General features: G+C 43.2%; 1 protein-coding gene across 6 annotated transcripts in view; it reads left to right on the plus strand.

Annotated features, from left to right (window-relative positions):
• Nucleotides 1-22,058, plus strand: part of SLC8A3 (solute carrier family 8 member A3) — a 138,311-nt gene that overhangs the window by 112,024 nt on the left and 4,229 nt on the right. The window contains exons 2-4 of one of the 6 annotated variants that reach the window (XM_068563658.1): nt 9,709-9,815; nt 17,388-17,405; nt 21,379-21,503. In XM_068563658.1, the coding sequence (XP_068419759.1) occupies nt 9,709-9,815; nt 17,388-17,405; nt 21,379-21,503 (250 nt within the window). Of the gene's footprint in view, nt 1-9,708; nt 9,816-12,371; nt 12,476-17,387; nt 17,415-21,378; nt 21,504-22,058 lie in introns of all 6 variants that reach the window. The other 5 variants (XM_068563706.1, XM_068563517.1, XM_068563450.1 and 2 more) reach the window with 5 other exon arrangements.

Raw genomic sequence — 22,058 nt, forward strand, 5'->3', positions numbered from 1 at the left:
TGTGAAGGAGGAAAGGTTTCCACACACTAGGAAGCCCCTTCCCTGGCGGAGACGGTGGGTGGCAGAGGGGGGAAGCTTCGGAGCCGCGGAGGAGAGCGCAGCCGCAGGGGTGCAGAGGGCAAAGCGGAGAGATTCCCGCACGGATGATCAGTGCAGCCCGCCACTGCCAGGGTCCCGTGATCCAGGGACAACTTCCCCGGGAGAACACACCGCGCGCTTCAGGCTGCTGCAACGTCACGCCGGCCTCTGCTGCCGCAGGCTCGCCCCACATTCCGTACCCCTCCCTCCCCCCGGCCTGAGTGAGCCAGAGACCCCGAATCAGCTACTCCTTTAACCCCGTCCTGTCTGAGCAAAGAACAGACGCCCTCAGGCAACCTACATGCAGAGGCGGGTCCAAATCCAAAGCTGAACCCTGGGAGCTGTGCGAACATAGAAGAGAAAGGGAAATCTCTCCCAGCAGCCTCAGGAGCAACGGATTAAATTCCCACAATCAACTTGATGTACCCTGCATCTGTGGAATACCTGAATAGACAACGAATCATCCCAAATTGAGGAGGAGGACTTAGGGAGCAAGATATATTATTTTTTCCCCTTTTCCTCTTTTAGTGAGTGTGTATGTGTATGCGTCTCTGTGAGATTTGGTCTGTATAGCTTTGCTTTCACCATTTGTCCTAGGGTTCTGTCTGTCCGGTTTCTTTGTTTTTTTTTTTCTTTACTTAAAAAAATTTTTTTTCTTAATAATTATTTTTTATTTTAATAACTTTATTTTATCCTAGCTTACTTTATTTTATTTTATCCTCTTTCTTTCTTTCTATTTTTTCTCCCTTTTATTCTGAGCCATGTGGATGACAGGCTCTTGGTGCTCCAGCCAGGCGTCAGGATTGTGCCTCTGAGGTGGGAGAGCCAACTTCAGGATACTGGTCCACAAGAGACCTCCCAGCTCCACGGAATACCAAACGTCGAAAATCTCCCAGAGATCTCCACCTCAACACCAAGACCCAGCTTCACTCAATGACCAGCAAGCTACAGTGCAGGACAGCCTATGCCAAACAACTAGCAAGACAGGAACACAGCCCCATCCATTAGCAGAGAGGCTGCCTAAAATCATAATAAGTCCACAGACACCCCAAAACACACGACCAGACGTGGACCTGCCCACCAGAAAGACAAGATCCAGCCTCATCCACCAGAACACAGGCACTAGTCCCCTCCACCAGGAAGCCTACACAACCCACTGAACCAACCTTAGCCACTGGGAACAGAAGCCAAAAACAATGGGAACTATGAACCTGCAGCCTGCGAAAAGGAGACCCCAAACACAGTAAGATAAACAAAATGAGAAGACAGAAAAACACACAGCAGGTGAAGGAGCAAGGTAAAAACACACCAGACCTAACAAATGAAGAGGAAATAGGCAGTCTACCTGAAAAACAATTCAGAATAATGATAGTAAAGATGATCCAAAATCTTGGAAATAGAATAGACAAAATGCAAGAAACATTTAACAAGGACCTAGAAGAACTAAAGAGGAAACAAGCAATGATGAACAACACAATAAATGAAATTAAAAATACTCTAGAAGGGATCAATAGCAGAATAACTGAAGCAGAAGAACGGATAAGTGACCTGGAAGATAAAACAGTGGAAATAACTACTGCACAGCAGAATAAAGAAAAAAGAATGAAAAGAACTGAGGACACTCTCAGAGACCTCTGGGACATTAAACGCACCAACATTCGAATTATAGGGGTCCCAGAAGAAGAAGAGAAAAAGAAAGGGACTGAGAAAATATTTGAAGAGATTATACTTGAAAACTTGCCTAATATGGGAAAGGAAATAGTTAATCAAGTCCTGGAAGCACAGAGAGTCCCATACAGGATAAATCCAAGGAGAAACACGCCAAGACACATATTAATCAAACTATCAAAAATTAAATATAAAGAAAACATATTAAAAGCAGCAAGGGAAAAACAACAAATAGCACACAAGGGAATCCCCATAAGGTTAACAGCTGATCTTTCAGCAGAAACTCTGCAAGCCAGAAGAGAGTGGCAGGACATATTTAAAGTGATGAAGGAGAAAAACCTACAACCAAGATTACTCTACCCAGCAAGGATCTCATTCAGATTTGATGGAGAAATTAAAACCTTTACACACAAGCAAAAGCTGAGAGAGTTCAGCACCACCAAACCAGCTTTACAATAAATGTTAAAGGAACTTCTCTAGGCAAGAAACACAAGAGAAGGAAAACACCTACAATAACAAATGCAAAACATTTAAGAAAATGGGAATAGGAACATACATATCGATAATTACCTTAAATGTAAATGGATTAAATGCTCCCACCAAAAGACACAGACTGGATGAATGGATACAAAAACAAGACCCATATATATGCTGTCTACAAGAGACCCACTTCAGACCTAGAGACACATACAGACTGAAAGTGAGGGGATGGAAAAAGATATTCCATGCAAATGGAAATCAAAAGAAAGCTGGAGTAGCAATTCTCATATCAGACAAAATAGACTTTAAAATAAAGACTATTACAAGAGACAAAGAAGGACACTACGTAATGATCAAGGGATCGATCCAAGAAGAAGATATAACAATTGTAAATATTTATGCACCCAACATAGGAGCACCTCAATACATAAGGCAAATACTAACAGCCATAAAAGGGGAAAACGACAGTAACACAATCATAGTAGGGGACTTTAACACCCCACTTTCACCAATGGACAGATCATCCAAAATGAAAATAAATAAGGAAACAAAGCTTTAAATGATACATTAAACAAGATGGACTTAATTGATATTATAGGTCATTCCACCCAAAAACAGCAGACTACACATTCTTCTCAAGTGCTCATGGAACATTCTCCAGGATAGATCATATCTTGGGTCACAAATCAAGCCTTGGTAAATTTAAGAAAATTGAAATCGTATCAAGTATCTTTTCCGACCACAATGCTATGAGACTAGATATCAATTACAGGAAAAGATCTGTAAAAAATACAAACACATGGAGGCTATACAATACACTACTTAATAACGAAGTAATCACTGAAGAAATCAAAGGGGAAATCAAAAAATACCTAGAAACAAATGACAATGGAGACACGACGACCCAAAACCTATGGGATGCAGCAAAAGCAGTTCTAAGAGGGAAGTTTATAGCAATACAGTCCTACCTAAAGAAACAGGAAACATCTCAAATAAACAACCTAATCTTGCACCTAAAGCAATCAGAGAAAGAAGAACAAAAAAACCCCAAAGTTAGCAGAAGGAAAGAAATCATAAAGATCAGATCAGAAATAAATGAAAAAGAAATGAAGGAAACGATAGCAAAGATCAATGAAACTAAAAGCTGGTTCTTTGAGAAGATAAACAAAATTGATAAACCATTAGCCAGACTCATCAAGAAAAAAAGGGAGAAGACTCAAATCAATAGAATTAGAAATGAAAAAGGAGAAGTAACAACTGACACTGCAGAAATACAAATGATCATGAGAGATTACTACAAGCAACTCTACGCCAATAAAATGGACATCCGGGAAGAAATAGACAAATTCTTAGAAATGCACAACCTGCAGCGGCTGAACCAGGAAGAAATAGAAAATATGAACAGACCAATTCCAAGCACTGAAATTGAAACTGTGATTAAAAATCTTCCAACAAACAAAAGCCCAGGACCAGATGGCTTCACAGGCGAATTCTGTCAAACATTTAGAGAAGAGCTAACACCTATCCTTCTCAAACTCTTCCAAAATATTGCAGAGGGAGGAACACTCCCCAACTCAGTCTACGAGGCCACCATCACCCTGATACCAAAACCAGACAAAGATGTCACAAAGAAAGAAAACTACAGGCCAATATCACTGATGAACATAGATGCAAAAATCCTCAACAAAATACTAGCAAACAGAATCCAACAGCACATGAAAAGGATCATACACCACGATCAAGTGGGATTTATCCCAGGGTTGCAAGGATTCTTCAATATATGCAAATCAATCAATGTGATACACCATATTAACAAATTGAAGAATAAAAACCATATGATCATCTCAATAGATGCAGAGAAAGCTTTTGACAAAATTCAACACCCATTTATGATAAAAGCCCTGCAGAAAGTAGGCATAGAGGGAACTTTCCTCAACATAATAAAGACCATATATGACAAACCCTCAGCCAACATCATCCTCAATGGTGAAAAACTGAAACCATTTCCACTAAGATCAGGAACAAGACAAGGTTGCCCACTCTCACCACTATTATTCAACATAGTTTTGGAAGTTTTAGCCACTGCAATCAGGGAAGAAAAAGAAATAAAAGGAATCCCAATTGGAAAAGAAGAAGTAAAGCTGTCACTGTTTGCAGATGACATGATACTATACATAGAGAATCCTAAAGATGCTACCAGAAAACTACTAGAGCTAATCAATGAATTTGGTAAAGTAGCAGGGTACAAAATTAATGCACAGAAATGTCTTTCATTCCTATACAGTAATGATGAAAAATCTGAAAGTGAAATTAAGAAAACACTCCCATTTACCACTGCAACAAAAAGAATAAAATATCTAGGAATAAACCTACCTAGGAGACAAAAGACCTGTATGCAGAAAATTATAAGACACTGATGAAAGAAATTAAAGATGATACAAATAGATGGAGAGATATACCATGTTCTTGGATTGGAAGAATCAACATTGTGAAAATGACTCTACTACCCAAAGCAATCTACAGATTCAATGCAATCCCTATCAAACTACCACTGGCATTTTTCACAGAACTAGAACAAAAAATTTCACAATTTGTATGGAAACACAAAAGACCCCGAATAGCCAAAGCAATCTTGAGAACGAAAAATGGAGCTGGGTGAATCAGGCTCCCTGACTTCAGACTATACTACAAAGCTACAGTAATGAAGACAGTATGGTACTGGCACAAAAACAGAAATATAGATCAATGGAACAGGATAGAAAGCCCAGAGATAAACCCACGCACATATGGTCACCTTATCTTTGATAAAGGAGGCAAGCATATACAGTGGAGAAAAGGCAGCCTCTTCAATAAGTGGTGCTGGGAAAACTGGACAGGTACATGTAAAAGTATGAAATTAGAGCACTCCCTAACACCATACACAAAAATAAACTCAACATGGATTAAAGACCTAAATGTAAGGCCAGACACTATCAAACTCTTAGAGGAAAACATAGACAGAACACACTATGACATAAATCACAGCAAGATCCTTTTTGACCCAGCTCCTAGAGAAATGGAAATAAAAACACAAATAAACAAATGGGACCTAATGAAACTTAAAAGCTTTTGCACAGCAAAGGAAACCATAAACAAGACCAAAAGACAACCCTCAGAATGGGAGAAAATATTTGCAAATGAAGCAACTGACAAAGGATTAATCTCCAAAATTTACAAGCAGCTCATGCAGCTCAATACCCAAAAAACAAACAACCCAATCCAAAAATGGGCAGAAGACCTACATAGACATTTCTCCAAAGAAGATATACAGATTGCCAACAGACACATGAAAGAATGCTCAACATCATTAATCATTAGAGAAATGCAAATCAAAACTACAATGAGATATATCATCTCACACCGGTCAGAATGGCCATCATCAAAAAATCTAGAAACAATAAATGCTGGAGAGGGTGTGGAGAAAAGGGAACCCTGTTGCACTGTTGGTGGGAATGTAAATTGATACAGCCACTATGGAGAACAGTATGGTGGTTCCTTAAAAAACTAAAAATGGAGCTACCATACGACCCAGCAATCCCACTACTGGGCATATACCCTGAGAAAACCATAATTCAGAAAGAGTCATGTACCACAATGTTCATTGCAGCTCTATTTACAATAGCCAGGACATGGAATCAACCTAAATATACATCAACAGATGAATGGGTAAAGAAGATGTGACACATATATACAATGGAATATTACTCAGCCATAAAAAGAAATGAAATTGAGTTATTTGTAGTGAGGTGGATGGAGTTAGAGTCTGTCATATAGAGTGAAGTAAGTCAGAAAGAGAAAAACAAACACAGTATGCTAATACATATATATGGAATCTAAGGGGAAAAAAAAAGGTCATGAAGAAACTAGTTGCAAGTCGGGAATAAAGACACAGACCTACTAGAGCATGGACTTGAGGATATGTGGAGGGGGAAGGGTAAGCTGTGACAAAGTGAGAGAGTGGCATGGACATATATACACTACCAAACGTAAAATGGAAAGCTAGCGGGAAGCAACCGCATAGCACAGGGAGATCAACTCGGTGCTTTGTGACCATCTAGAGGGGTGGGATAGGGAGGGTGGGAGGGAGGGTGATGCAAGAGGGAAGAGATATGGGAACATATGTATATGTATAACTGATTCACTTTGTTATAAAGCAGAAACTAACACACCATTGTAAAGCAATTATATTCCAATAAAGATGTTAAAAAAAAACAAAACAACATCAAAAAATAACTACACTCAGCAATATGAAGGCAGCTGAAAAAAAAGAGACATGCTCCCTGTCCTCAGGGAGCTTACACTCTAATGTGGACAGATAGGCTGTAAACAAATAAGTTAATAACCTACCCAGCTGACTTTGGGCTGTAATCGGTGCACTGAAGGGAATGAGCCGAGGAAATAACATGATGGAACATGATAGAAGGTGACCCAGGGTGGAGAGGTGGGCATGGTGTGGAGGAAAGAGACCCAAAGAGATAACATGGCCATGGAAGGCCACACAGAGGAAGGAATGTTTATGAGGCAACCAAAAGGACGAGGATAAGCATGGACCCAGCACAGGGAACAGCAAAGATGATGCCCTTAGTGGGAAAGGACTTGATTTGAGGAACAGAAAGCCCAGTCTGTCTGGGACTCACGAGCAAGAGGACAACGTGATGAATTAAGTTGGGTTATACAAGATCCTATAGGCAGTGGTAAAGACTTTGTATTTATTCCAATTAATGAGGCATGATAGGACCTGGATTTTATTTTCAATAGCTAACCCTGGTTGTCATTTAGGGAAGGGATTTAAGGAAGAGGGCAAAGTCAGGAGCAGGAAAACCTCTTAGGAGGCTGTTGTAAAGTCCAAGGGAGAGGTAATGGTGCTTTGATCTAGTTCTTGATAGCAGAATAGGCAAATTAAATGGTTTAGGGTCAGGGGTGGGTGTCGGGCTGGTAATGGGGAGGGATGAGGGAAAGGAAGGATTTGGGTGATTCTGGGTTTGGATAGATGATGGTGCCATTGACTGAAATGGGGGAGAACAAGTCTGGAAAGAGAACGCAAGACCTGGCTGGTGACTCTTAATAAATTTACATGTTCTTGTGGCCTCATGTGTGGCTTGAGCAGAACTGCAACTTTCTCGGTTTTCTCCCGGCAAGGTAACACCTTAAGCCCAAACAGATGTGGTGCCTTCCGCACGAGCCATCTCAGGGAGGGAGTCTTACACCGTGCCTCCTCCACGCATGATACCGTCCAGCTGGGGGTTCCACCTAGCTCACCTCAGTTTCTTCTGCCACTGCTTAATGCCTGGCCTCATTTCCCTGTCTTCAACTAAGTTGTCAGTGGCTTCTCTCCTTCCGTTTGTCTGTTCACTAAAAAATCAAACAAGCACAAGCCGTGCTGTGTCTGATGTGGGGTGTGTCCAACCCAGAGCTTGTCACTGACAGGGGCACAAAACCAGATTTGGAGAGAATATAAGAGTCTGTCTCCATGCTACCACCTTTAACATGCCAATCCCCTCTAAGAACCCATTTGGGATCTCTCATCCCGTTTTATCCAATTCTTTCTTGACCTGACATCTATTTCCAGCCTGTGCCACCTCTTGGGTCACCAGTTCTATTGCCTGATTTCCTTTTATTCTCTGACTCAGTGACCGGAGGTGAAAAGATTTCTTTACATATTACTCTCAAACTACCAGACTGGGGTAATATTACTCTTAGTAACGATAGTTGCTATTTATTAAATATTTACGAGGGAACATACACCTTGCCAAGTGCTTTGCGTGCATTTTCTCAATTAAGAACGCTATGAAGAGGTATTAGTATTCCACTTTACAAATGAGACTTGGCAAGCCGCCCGAGGTCACCCAGCTCCCGAGAGGAGGGGGCTGGGTTTGACCCCAGGTCGCAGTCTCCCATCCCAATGCCACCGCCCTGGAGGAGGGAAGGCCAAAGTATTGTGGCCTTTCAGAGGCGGGACACTCACACGATCTCTGGTGGCCAGCCAGGTTTTCCTGTGACTGGGGGTAGGTGTAGCAAGTGTGGAGGGTTTGGAGTCTGTTTCTGAAGCACTGGGGTGGCGGGAGCTGGGTGGGTTAGTAACTGCTCTTACATTCACTGCAGGAGCGACGGACCCACATCTGGTTCTACAGGATCGACAGTGTGGCCGACGGAAGCTCTGTAGACATGCAAAGCTCCAACGGTGACTTGGGAAACACGGGAGAGCTGAGAGTTTGTTCCAAGTCAGAATGTAGCAATATTCCTACTTTATACAAATGAATAAAGGCTGGAGCGGAAGGCCTCAGTCTCCTCAACAAAGGGCAGGCCTCGCTCGGGGCACCCGTGTGCTAAAGGGTGGGTGCCCGTGGGCAGCTGAGCAGGGCTTCTGCGCGGCCCCTTCTTTCCCACCGCTGAGGGGAGACTCAACTCCATGCCCACCCCCGTCCGGCAATGTCTCACACCCTCTGGGAGAGACCTTAAACGTCTTGTCCGAGGTCTGATCCGGAAATGTCCCCCTCATCAAGCAAAGGCTGGGAGAAGCTCAGGTCCACCTCTGTTTTTAAAGCCCCTAGTAATATATTTTTCTAAAGTAAAGAAATGCAAAACAGGGTTCCTGGCTTGGTTTATAATTTTCAATGTTTAAATTCGCAAAACAACTCCTTTTAACATAAAAAAACAACATAACTGTGCTAGTCACAAGATCATTGTAGGATTTATGAACTAATCATAATTCAGAGAGCCCTAGAGTTCCTGTGATCTAGCCAGTGTATTCCTCTGAATGCAGAAGCTCACTTGGAGATCAGGTCGGTAGTGCTCGATGCCTGCTGTGAATTACCAGAAGGTGTGACTTGAGCCAAATGGCCCTCCTGGCTTCCCTGTGATAGCCACGACCACAGAGAAAGGGACAGGCTCCAACTGCAGCCCCCCACACTCTGCCCTTTCTATAAAATAAAACTTTCAAGTCGATATCAGCTGATTTCAAAAGAAAAAAAAATTGTTTTAAATTCCCCCTTGCCCCAGAAGCAAGAGAGAATAAGGAAGCAAATGCTTTAGGAGAACCTGAATGCCTGAGCCTTTATATGTATATTATTTCATAGCTCTCACGACTGCCCTGAGATGGTGTAATTTACGCATTATTCAACCCGTTTGTGTATCAGGGAAATAATTCGTCCAAGGTCACCTAGCATATCCAGGATTAGAACCTAGATCCTTTGACATCAAAGCCTGAGCTCTTTCTAATCTTCCAGTCTGATCATGCCATGAAGCCACACGAAGCCCAGGAGGAGCCCAGTGGGGCTGGAAGGGGGCCTGGGGTGGTCACTCTCCTCCGTGTCCCTACCGTGTTGGGGCAAACTTTGACTTTTCTGGATCTTTTCACTGTTTCTTTCTCTTTCCGTTTCTTATCCTGGCTGGCTGGGCCCCCACTCTGCTCCTTGTTTATGATACTTATTTTTCCATCCACAGCAAAATAATTCACATCAAGGTAATTGATCATGAGGCGTATGAGAAAAACAAGAATTACTTCATTGAGATGATGGGCCCCCGCATGGTGGATATGAGTTTTCAGAAAGGTGTAGTACCCTGTCCTGCACACTAATGTCAACTCTCTCCTCTCCTCTTCTGTTTCCTCCTTTCTCCACTCCTTTTGTCTCCTTCTCTTCCCCTTTCTTCTGCCTCTCTGGTTCACTGTCCCTTGTTTCTTTTCTGTTTCTCTCTTTTCCCCTCTCCTTCTCCCTCTATTTTCTCTGCACCCAGCTCTGTCCTAACACCTGCCAGCCTGTCACATGGTATTGTAAGAGGGATGCTCAAGAGCCCATGGCAATTTTTGTGGGATGGGGAAATGGATATGGGGAAAAAACCGCAAGAGAGAGAAAGAGAGAGAAAAAAACCACCAGCCACAGCCCTGAGAGTATCGTATATGAGGCTCTCTGCTTCTCCTGAGTGGTTTAGGATACAAGGAAGAAAAAGATAGTGCAATCCCAGGCAGAAGGGCAGCCCTGGGAAACTGGCCCAGCTCTCAGCATAGAGATCCGTGGGGCAGCTCTTCTCAGGGCTAAGCTGATAATCTCTGGATGTTGACAATCAATGTATTTGTATTTGGGTTCTGTTTGTGGTTCATCCCATTCCCCAGGACAGGCTTTAGGAGCCATCTTATCTGCCATATCCCTGCCAGCAAGTGTGTTTTTCCCTCCCTGACCTTGATTGAGCTGAAAGTACAGGTTTGAGTTCTAGGTCTAGGTCAAAGACTTACCTGCTGTCTTCTGTCTTCCCTAAGCAGGGCATCTAGGTGTGAAGGCAGTTAGAAGAGTGGGAGAGAGGATTCTGACCTGAGGCGAGGCTTCCCCAAGAAGTCACAGGACTTCTCAGAGTGGACGCAGCTTTTGCCTTTGATTTAAATGGCCCCATACACCCCAGCCTCCAATAGACAGTCAGAAAATCCTCTTCTGGATGGATCATACTGTGGAAGAGGGAGCCATCAATCATGTTCCTCCAGACCATGCCCATGGTCACAGAGCAAGCACACCCTTCCCATCCCACAGCAGAGTCCCTGCAGTGGAAAGACAGGCCAGGCTCACAGCCCTTAGACAGCCCTAGAGTACCATATCTAGGGCAAGAGAGATTCCCAGAAAATGCTTCTCGACAATCAGTGAGCTTTGTCTTTTGTGCAATGAGCAAGGTGTGGAAAGGTGTCCAAAAAGTGCCCAAAAGGTCACACACACACACACACACACCACAAATGCACAGCAAGTGCTGTGCCCAAAGCACCTTAGATCCACCTACCACTTTGTAGAAAACAAAGCTGAGCCTGTCTTCAGAATGGAACAGAAACATCAGAGGCTCTGATGAGACTTTTTAGGCTATTGTTTGTTAGCACCTTTTTGCCCTTTAGAGAGCATTTAGGTCCCAGGCCAAAAAGGAAAAAAAAAAAAAGAGAGAGAGAGAGAGAGAAGGAGAAAAAGAAAAGAAAAAACCCCACAAAAATAAAACAAACAAAACCAAAAATAAAAGCAGAAAATAACAATTAGGGCTCACTATTAGGACCCGTTGACACCACTGTGGTTCCATGAAGGAACAGGAGAAGCCACACAGGGAGACCCAGGCCCACATGGCAACTTCGCCAAAGAATGGACCTGAGCCAGCCTCAGGCCAGTCTCTGGAAGGAAGTGATTTTCGAGAAAACTTTGCTTCCCTGTATGATTTGGTTTTATTAAAAGACACTGTGCTTTGTTGAGGTACCCAGAAATGAACTGAAACCTCCATTATCATGTCCACCAGACCCTTGGTAATCAGCATGTAAGCCAGCTTTGGTACACATCACTGCTATATGATAGAAGTCCAAAGATGATTTAGAATTGATGATTTACATCATTTTTACCACATTTTTCAGGAGAGCATCAGCTGTAAATATTAAAGGAATACTACATCCTATTGTGGTTAATACATATTTATTTTACTTCCCACCACTGAAGCCCTGTGAGATAAAGAATGAGAAAGATAATAGAATTCTGCCTTCTTTCCTTCCCTTCTCTCTCTCTCTCTCTCTCTCTCGCTGGTTTCCCTGCCTCATAAATACTTTCAAGATTTTCCTTATGAGGCCCACATAAGAAGTGGGTATAGACACAAGGAAGGGAAACAAGCCCCTAGATAGATACTGTTGACATATTTCCTGTTGTAGAAAAGCCCTGGGTCACCCCCGATGGGCCAGCAGTTCACCTACTGCCCAAAGAAATGCCAATTACCATGTGACACCCAATAGAATGTGCTGCCCAACTCACTTCCTACTAACCATCAGCAGGATCGAAAATGACTCCTCCCCACCATCAGCCCCCTTTTTCCTTCCCATTTCCCTCCTGTCCTCCTGGATCCCTTCCTTTGCCAACTTTTCCTTGCCTCCTGGCTCCCTTTCCCTCTCACCTGTAAGGACAACTATGACCAAGGAGATAAGAAAAGCTAAGACCACTTTTGACACAAGAGCAATACAATCCACCAAGTCCTGTCAAAAGCCACCATGGCAGCGCTGGGCTGCATGTGCCAGGAGTGATGGGGAATGATTTTAAAGGCTGGGCTCCGGGTGACCAACCAATCTACCGACCCAGTCGACACTCTCTCTCTTGTTGTCCCTACAGGAAAACCGTAAGGGTTAAAATAGTAGATGAGGAGGAATACGAAAGGCAAGAGAATTTCTTCATTGTCCTTGGTGAACCGAAATGGATGGAACGTGGACTATCAGGTGTGAGATCCTTAAAAACAAAACAAAATAAAACAACAAAAAGAAAGAAAAAATTTAAACAAGTTGAAAAGCAACAACAACAAAAAGCAACTATGTTTTTTTCTCCCCCCTTTTCTTTCCTTTTCCTCCTTCCTCCTTTTGACCAATGGACTTTTTTATTCTTTTCCCTCCTGTACTCTCACTCTTACCCTGTTTTGGTATCATTTCTGCCTTCTTAGCCATAGCTTTTTTCCACGTCCTCCTTTTTCACCTTTTGGACACACTACAGCCTCAACCCCTCATGACCCTGATGAGTTACTTCTGCCTTGTGCTCCAGTTATCCGATTACCAATGTCCCCTGCACTCCCCACCCTCACAGACCCCCACCATACCCACAGAGTCACCTGTAAATGTGCAAACTCCTTGGTGGGTGGGGAGGAGAAGATAAAGAAAGGAATGTAATGTGATGCATGCCTCTGCCCCTTCCCTGCCTTGTTCCCCTTCCACCCCTCACTCTCTAGCCTGGATTGAATGGGGGAGGGTCTGGGATGGGGGCTGGAGCCCGTGTTGCCATGATGCTTTGAGTCTTCTGCTGCATCTCCCAACCTCCGTTGAGTGCTTGGCAGGTTATTCACTTGCAGAGTGGCCCATGGGCCCCTTTGTCCTTCATGGAGGTAAGTGTTTTATCTGGCTATTTCACAGTTGGGTAGAGCAAAACATGGAAAGGTATACCAATTGTCAGAGGCCACGCTTCTGAGAGCTCTCTGAGAGAAAGCTGCCTTCTGAGGTAGTCGTGCAATCTGGAATCCTGAGCTGTTCATCCTTCCCTTGACATCCCACCCCATCCCACTCTACCTCTGTTCTAGCCCAAGGTAGGGTACTTTATTCAGACTACTTTAGGATAATGCAGTCCCAAAAGCAGAAAATTGAGTCTGCAAAAGGAAAGTGGTTAACTCCAGGTATGGAAATCTCCTTAGCCGGAGGGTCCTGGAAAAGGATTGACATTGGGCAGGCCCAGAGTATGGTCTTACAGGTTTTCCCATGGAAGGGACTCCAATAGATGGGCATGCTTGGTGTTGATCTCTGAGAAACAGGTGTTGGACGGTTCACAGAAGCCTGCCTTGGCTTGACATCTGCAAATGAGCGTATCACCCAGGTCTCGAGATAACCCTCATCCCACACCAGAGACGTGGCCTCCTCTCCTCCTTTCCTCAGGCCCTGCATCTTGGGATACCTGCCTAAGGGACTGATTACATTGCAACCAAGGTAGTAGTAAGGAAAGATTTCTTCCCTTGAAGAAAATGATTAGAAGCTACGACTTTGAAAGTGTTGGAGGAATATATGTGGGTAAGATTCCTCTTGGGAAATACCAAGAGGAGGTCATTCACACTCCCTTTCAGGAGAGATGTGCTGCTGGAGCCTCATGAAGGATAGAACGGTGAGACCTACTTGTTTGTCAAAAAAGGTGATGATTCTGCAGCTACTTCATAGTCACGTGACAAAGAGCAGCATGAAGCCTTTCACTCAAGGACAAATCTAAGAGATTCGGTCACTATGCTCCGAAAAGCTCATGCCCAGGTCTTCTTCTCAGACACGAATGATTGTTCAGTTCTCCTTGTCTTCTGGGGACTCTCTCTGCAGACCTAACCGGTTCTGTGCCCACACTGGTTTTACACCTGGTGTTGGAGAGGCAGAAGCCCTCTCTGCCTTCCATTTTTCATCCTTTTGTTGGCCACCTAATAAGATGTTGCCATGAGTCTGATTGCCAAAGAGTGCTGGAAGAAAAGAGAAAATCTCCAGTTCCCTTGCTTCCCAGATTGTGTTTCCGCCACCCAGAATATTTTCAGAAATTGTCTCAACACCTGCCCTACTTCATTCTCATCTCCCTTGTGCATTTAATGCACATCTTCATGATTGGATGGACGTAGCAGACACCTAAGGCCATTGTAAACTAGCGTCATCAATTTCCACAGTCCCAGCTACTTACGTGCAAATGAAAGCAGGACAAAGGATCACACAGGGTAGCTGAAAAGAAGGCAGTCTTCTCCAGACAAGAAGAATGGGTTGGAGGTCCATCCCTGACTTTATTCTCCAGTAAAGAGACTCTTCTTTTCTGCCTCCCCAATAAACCCCATTCAACAGCTGGACAGAGAGTGACCTAAAATAAACCTTGCGGTCTTCAAGAGACTTGGCCAAACATGAATGCCTATGGCTACTCCTCATTTGAGGACCCCTTTTTACTGCATTGGATTTTCTGTCCAAGGAGATGTCAGCAGAGTCCTGGTGGAGCCCAGTCCTGGGGGAGGGAGTAGGTGAGAAAGTAAGGATTTTATCGAGCTATTGGTGTGATATGCCTCCAGATCTTCCCAGTAACCAAGATGCCAAGATGGAAGGTGCCAATAGGAAAGGTGTCAGTCTTCTGTCAGTTTCTATTGTCTATAGGGTTCATTTTCAGTTTCTTCAGATCTTCTCATATTTTGGCATTAGAGCACAAGTTGATAGGTCATAAAACTTGATTGTCTAGATTCAGAGTCAAATGAAACCCCATCCTGATTTCCAGAGTGTCCTGCTGTTCTCAAAGTGAGAAACAACACAGCGGAAATTGCTTTACATTATCACTGCTGCATGGGAGAGTCTTAGGCATTCAGAACAGCATAGTATAGTGTGTGCATGGTCAAAATGACAATTGCATTACAAAAAAAAGTAAAGGACTATATTTGAAATAGGAGATTCTATTCTTGGCAAACAAAACAGACTTCAGAGGTGAGATTAAATGCTCTGGACAAGTTGGGGGAGGGAATAAGGGAGGATGAATAGGAAACACAGTTGCCTTGGAGTAGAGGAAGCCCTGGGGTCTAGCAGTGGACAGCTGAGAGCAACTCTGAGCAGCATGGTCAAGGCTGTCAGGCCTGGCCCTGGACATTGGAAGCCTCAGGTGGGACAGGAAATCTCTCTCCCCCAGGAATGGGGCCTGTTTGCGCCCCCTCTTACCACATCCATGGGCTCACCCTAACAAGCTGCCCAAATGCTTCCAAATACTCAGAGCTATGCTGTTTCCTGCTTGTCCCTGGGATGTCTGAGCAGGGATAAATGACTCTCACCTGACCCTGGGGATCAATGCAGGGGAAAGTTCAGCTCCAGCTTCTCTCATCAGCAACAGCAGGAAAAACACCCTGGAGATATCATGTCACTCAGAGTTGGTCTACCTAGATCTCGCTGACCCATCCATAACTGCTAAGTGGAAAGTCTCAGATTCGTGTAGACATGACAGCAAATGGTGCAGGTCAGCTGACTTAAAGCCCTCTCATAGTGCTAAAGATGATCCTGGTGTTGGGAGTGATGTCTGAGTAAAAACCAGGGCAGCAGGGACCTTCCTGGAAGAGCTGCCCCTTGTCTGGCCTCCCTGGATACACTAATGTGTTTGGATCTCTAGTTTCTGCTGGAACCTGGGGGGCAGGAGGGGCTGTTCTGTCCGGATCCATAGAAGGAGCAGAATGAACAAGCTCTCTTGCTATCTATCGTCCATCTATCTATCTATCTATCTATCTATCATCTATCTATCATCTATCTATCTATCATCTATTATCTATCATCTATTATCTATCTATCTATCTATCTATCTATCTATCTATCTATCTATCACCTCAGTGTAGTAAGGAGATCCATTGATCCATTACCCCTTGGAATTCCATATGGGAGAAACCAGAAAAAGTCAACTGCTGTTCTCCCTGCTTATGTACCATAAAGATTCTGGATCCATATGTGTTTTCAGTGGCTGTGAATATGGGATTACAGACCTGAGTGGCATTCTTAGAGATTTTTAGAAAAAACAATCTACAGACACTTTCCCCCACCCCCTGCCCCACTCCTTCCTCAGCAATCTCCCTCAGTCGCCAGCTGCACCAGGAATATGTAACAGGATGTTCCCAGGCTTTTCTTTGACAAGAGCCAGGGAGTGAGGTACCGTACTGAGACACCATCAAGGTGAAAATGTGGTATGTTACAAGAATTTTTTGATTTTTGGATCTTGAAATCGAAGAGAGTTTAGCATAAGTGAAAACTCAGGGGCTAGGGATGACCTGTGCTGGGTACATCTTTACCCAAACCATGGTTCCCAGGCCATGCAGGGACCTTGTATTTGTCATCTCCATCTACCAATAGCTTTCAGCATGACAGTCTCCCTGGTCCAGAATATCTGGACTCTGACTTAGCCTGTCCTTTCTGAAACAAAACACCATCCAGGATGCAGCTCCACAGGATCCATGAAAAATACAATTGCCAAAATAGGTGACCAACAGTAAATCGCTAATGAGCATCTACTAATTACAATGACTCTGCAATTGACTTTGCAGTGACCTTGTAGGCACAGATGATACAAAATGGGAGGAGTCCATGGCCTCCAACCTCCAGGCTATCTCTCTAAAATGACACACTATTCAAGGAAAACATTTTGCAGGATTTACCTTTTCACAAAGTCATTCTTTTAGGGGTACTCTAAGCTGGGTCAGGGTTACAACCTATACAGTTTTCAAGATAACTGGATTCTCACCCCTTTACAGAATGGATGTGATAACCTGATCCCTTAGAAGACCACAAATGACCAACTCTGTCTCTTCTCCACCCACTTGGCTCCCCCATCCTCATTCCTCTATCCCTGGCCCTCAGAGTTGCAGGGAAGGTGTGGGGGAAATTTGCAGCTGCAGGCCCCTGGTGCTCAGCAGTTGCTCCAGGAGTTCACACCTCTTGCTGCGGCTGTGGCTGCTGCCCATGCTCCAATTGCTGCCTTTTGCATGTGGCTGCAGAGTTCTCATCTGCTAAGCTCACTGCTTTCCTTGTGCTACTGCAACCACAAAGCCTGGGGACACTTTTAAGATGGGACCTTAATGCTCTTTCCTTTTCTTTCTTCCCCTGTCTGGTACCCATTTGCAAACAGCGCTCCTGTTGTCTCCAGGTAAGGGGAGTCTTCCCCCCTTTTTCTGCTTCTTGCCAGTGCCATTATTTAGTTTAAGACCAATGTCCTTTGATTTATTTACTAAGAACTGTGGGCCCAACTTAACCTAACAAGTTCTCCTAAGGACTTGGAGATATTTCCCCACCTGAAGTAATTGTGAGGAGGTAGACAATTCCTTGAGCACCATTTCAGTGGATGTGGGTAAAGGCATAGCTGGTCCTCTCTGAGACCAGGAAGAGAATTGAAACTTACCACAGAAATGGTGGGTCATAGACTTCCCCTGAGTCTTAATTCCTCTGTCATCTCATGTTGTGGGGAAAGAGAGGATGGGAGTCAGAGCTGACTCTTCTAATAGGATCATGATGGGATGAGAAAGAAAATACTTTGATCTTGAGGGGTCCAGGGATAAATAATCAGGAGCTGCTGTGAGAACATGAAAAGCAATTTTTAAGGAATCTGGAATTTTATTGATCCTGAAGATCTTCCATTTCATCACAGCAGAGACCTAAATTTCTAGAACTTTGGTTCATTTGTCATTGATCCTTGAAATCACATGTGCCATGAACAACAAGAAGAATTAGAATATTATGGCGGGGGGGGTGGGCAATGATCTGGTTGGATATAGAAATTTGGGGGAATTTACTTTGGAGATATTCTCACACAGAGTCTAGAGCCTGTTGTAGGAAACACATCTACTTTGAGAGTATGCTTGCATCAGTGGAATCAAATCATAGACAATGTCCAACTTTGTGAGCAGTTAGGAAATCATTTCCAGCATATCGGCAATACTATAACTCTTGGTGCAGGCAGAGTGAGCTATACAAGATGTCTCAACATATGTTAAAATAACATTTTACACTTCATCAGTTCTTTGAATGTATAAAAATTTTAAGGTCATTTGAGAGGCAAACCATCTTACAGAATTCATTGGTACTCAGTCACCATAAGCTGTATGCTGAGTTTGAGAAAGGGGCAGTGCACATAGTAAGGACATTTACCTCCTTGGAGTCTCAAACCAAAATAAAAAATATAAGTAGGTAAACCCCTACATTTTCCCTTTATGGAAAAAAATTACTCCAGCTTCCCTGGCCTCTTGCTTCCTCTTATATCAATAGGATAATGACTATCTCCGGCCCCATATATTCCACTCTTCTCCCAGGGTTTTAATGTCAGAGTATTGGGTGTTCTCCACTTCACTCATCTTCTCGCCTGAGGAGGCATTTGGGCTTTTTTGTTCCAACTCTTGCCTCTACCCCCCCACCAGCCACACACATATGCACACACCAAAGGTTGTGATTTAATTTAAGCTTCATTATACTTTTAACACATTGGCACAGATACTAGTAGAAGCTAAAACAGGAAAAGAAGGTGTCATTTCCTAGATCTTTCAATCTGTAAACCTGCAATTTAGGAGCCCTTGGTTAGACTTTAAATTCACTGGAAATCTCAACTCCTTGTTTGGATTTTCCCGTGTGGCCAAGCAAACATGATTTACAATGCCTGGTGATGAAAGATGGAGAGAAAATATGTTCAATCTGAACTACACCACCAAGCTCAGGGACCTGGGATTTAGAGCACTGTCTGCACCGCCCCATTTCTTTCTGAGGATGTCTGTAGAACATTCATGGCAATCTATTCCAGTCTTACCTGGCAAGCTCTTTTCTCTTCCAATATCTGTTTAATCTTCTATCCTATTAATAGTCTCATTCTCTCTTTTTCCTCTTCCTCCTCCTTCTCCTAGACCTGAGAGTTTGTTTAGTCAGTCTGAATATCAAGATCACCTGTCATTTATTCTCTACACTTGAAATTCAGAGGAGTTACATAAACAAGTGATCAGAATAATTATGGTCTTTTAGGTTTGAGACTTATGACTCTCTCAAGAAATTAACTATTTGAGTGTAAAGGAATGATAATTACAGAAGTAGAAAAAGGCAGAAATTGATACCGAACCCAGATACTAAATCAGAGTTGATTTAAAGACATGTGAATCAATCAATTAACAGATATATAGAGAGAGAGTGAGAGAGTACCTCTGTGGGGTACTGTGGGGCTGTGGGAGATCCAAAGATAGAGGATTGGTTATTTGTCAAAGAGATTTCTGCAGAGAGCTAGAAGGAAAAACTGACTGTCACCACAGGGGTGGACAGGTCAGTAGCTAGATCAATATCCTGCCAGATGGATATAGTGCTAGATTGATAGCTAGACAAGGGGTTAGACAGGTACATTTATAAGTCACTGGAGAGCTCATTACATTGGTATAAAGTTCTTGTGGCACATGTAAAATATGACAAGGGGGAATTGGGGAGGGAGGAGTGGAATAATACTGTCACTACTAGGATAGGCATTGTGATATGGCGCCAAAAGCTACAAGTAGAGGAAAAGAGTACCCATGCTTTTAAAGAATCTACGTATACATCTTTTTCCAAAGACTTTTATTCAGAGTGGCTTGCAGTCTGGCTTCTAGGATCACTGACTTCATAGCCAGACTTATATTCAGAATTAACTAATAAGAGGCTCATATGGACTAAATGAAGTCAGGCTGCTAGGGGGTGTCTGCATAGAAATGTACAGGAGGACATTGATCGTTGAGAAATAATTGTTTCCTAAAGTGGTCACCAACACTAAAGGGAGGACAGCACCACGGACAGCTCCCCCAACGTTTTGGGATTGCCTTCTGTGTTTGGTGCCAGAAGCACTGAGTAAAACAGCCAGCTCAGGAATCCTCCGCATACTCTTACCAGCTTCATTCAAGACAACTCAGAAATTTTTATATAAAACAGACTCTCTCTGCTTGGTTTATAATTTTTCCAGTGAATTCTTTTCCTTGCAACCTCGAGAGCTCAAGTCTCACCCCTCCCCATGCTTCACAAATACCCAAGATAAAAAGAAGAGAAGACCTTTTGGCCTCTGACCCATTTCATCCTTGAGATTATTCAAGGACTAGAGAATTCCCCTAGGAGATTCACTGTGTGGAATGAAAGCAATTAAAGAGCCAAATAAAAGAATTAATTGCATGTAAGAATGTGGACTCGGCTGGAAAGATGTTTAAACGAGCTCTGAAAGAAACAGGATGCCAAGAGCAATTTTCTAATCAAAGGGGAATAAAAAGACTCAATCTCTAGTCCACTTTAATCTAGAAAACGTGTCTTCATGGTGAAGTGGTCTTTAAATGGACTCACCAGCTGAAGTGCAAAAACTTTCTAACTGTTCAGCATGAGAAGGGACCACCGGTAAATGAGTTAAGATGCTGAGGGGTGACAGGGAATGCCTCAAAAGGAAATAGAGGAAGAGCTTTCTTTTGTTTTGTTTTTGAACAAGTATTTGTGTTTCAGAAGAAATGTGCCTGGTTCCTTAGAAATCCTGGGGATCTTTCATTTGGAAATCATGAAGTTTGGGGGGAAATCTTCCAAGTTTCTCATGGTGAGGATAATATTCACTAGTATGAAATGTAGATATTCCTGGAAACATCCCTTCTTCCTCCTTTATAGAGGAGAACACTCCCAAGAGTGTCGGAGACAGATGTTAATGGGAACCAGTGGACATTCCCTTTGGGTGAAAATGTGCTTCTGACCCCCAAGAACTCTTACATGAAGTAGTTGACCAGTCATGCCCAACAGTTCAAAATTGTTAAAGGTCAAGAGATTTGGCTTTTGTTCCCAGCTCTTCAATATCTCACCAAATGTCTTGGGACTTCACTTGGTGCTATTTCTCAGAAGATCCTTGGGTCAGATTGCCCACCCAGGTATAAAATCAAAAGAAGAATGTTTAGCCCAGGCCTGCAAGGAACACTCTCATGGTCTGATGATCATAAAGTGTTTAGCACCTTATAGAAAAAGGCACTAAAAAGTACGCAAAATACTCATCCTCAAGAGCTATTTGCTGTGTGCCCACTGCCCATGCCTAATACTCTGAGCTTTAGACTTCCAGGGAATGGCAAATGGGCTAAAGCTAGTCTGATTTTGTTTTGTTGCAGAGGTGACAGACAGGAAGCTGACTGTGGAGGAAGAGGAAGCCAAGAGGATAGCAGAAATGGGAAAGCCAATATTGGGTGAACACCCCAAACTAGAGGTCATCATTGAAGAGTCCTATGAGTTCAAGGTCAGGCCATAAGTGAAATGTAATTGAATAATAAAGTAATGAGGTGGGAGGTAGAAGACCTGGAGTCTTGTTCCAATGTCACCACTGAATACGTGAAGTTGAAACTGAACAACTCACTTACCCCAGTCTCAGTTTTCCCATTTGTAAAGCAGAACGAACAGTGCTGGCCATTTGTATCTTAGGAATATTGTGAGGAAACATAACATAGCCTATGGAATAAATAAGCTATAAAGCTCCTAAAGGTATCATCACTATTTAATTGTATTTTTAAAACAAATATACTAAAATTCACTACTCCAGGCTAGGTTTACTGACATCATTAGAGTTATTCTCTGTTGTATTGCTCTAAATATCCAATGTCAGCAGTCACAACTGAAGAAAAGGACAATAGAAAGACTATGCCAGAAGACACCCCCTAAGGCCATTCCATGCATAACTTTCAGAACTCACGTGGAGCCCCCTGGAGTACAGGGTATCTTTCATTCCCATGAAGCGCCAGACTCTACAATGGTTCTGAGCATTCTAACCTCATGGTTCCAAGTTTTAATCTTCCTG

This window comes from Eschrichtius robustus, chromosome 1, assembly GCF_028021215.1.
Source record: "Eschrichtius robustus isolate mEscRob2 chromosome 1, mEscRob2.pri, whole genome shotgun sequence".
Taxonomy (NCBI): domain Eukaryota; kingdom Metazoa; phylum Chordata; class Mammalia; order Artiodactyla; family Eschrichtiidae; genus Eschrichtius; species Eschrichtius robustus.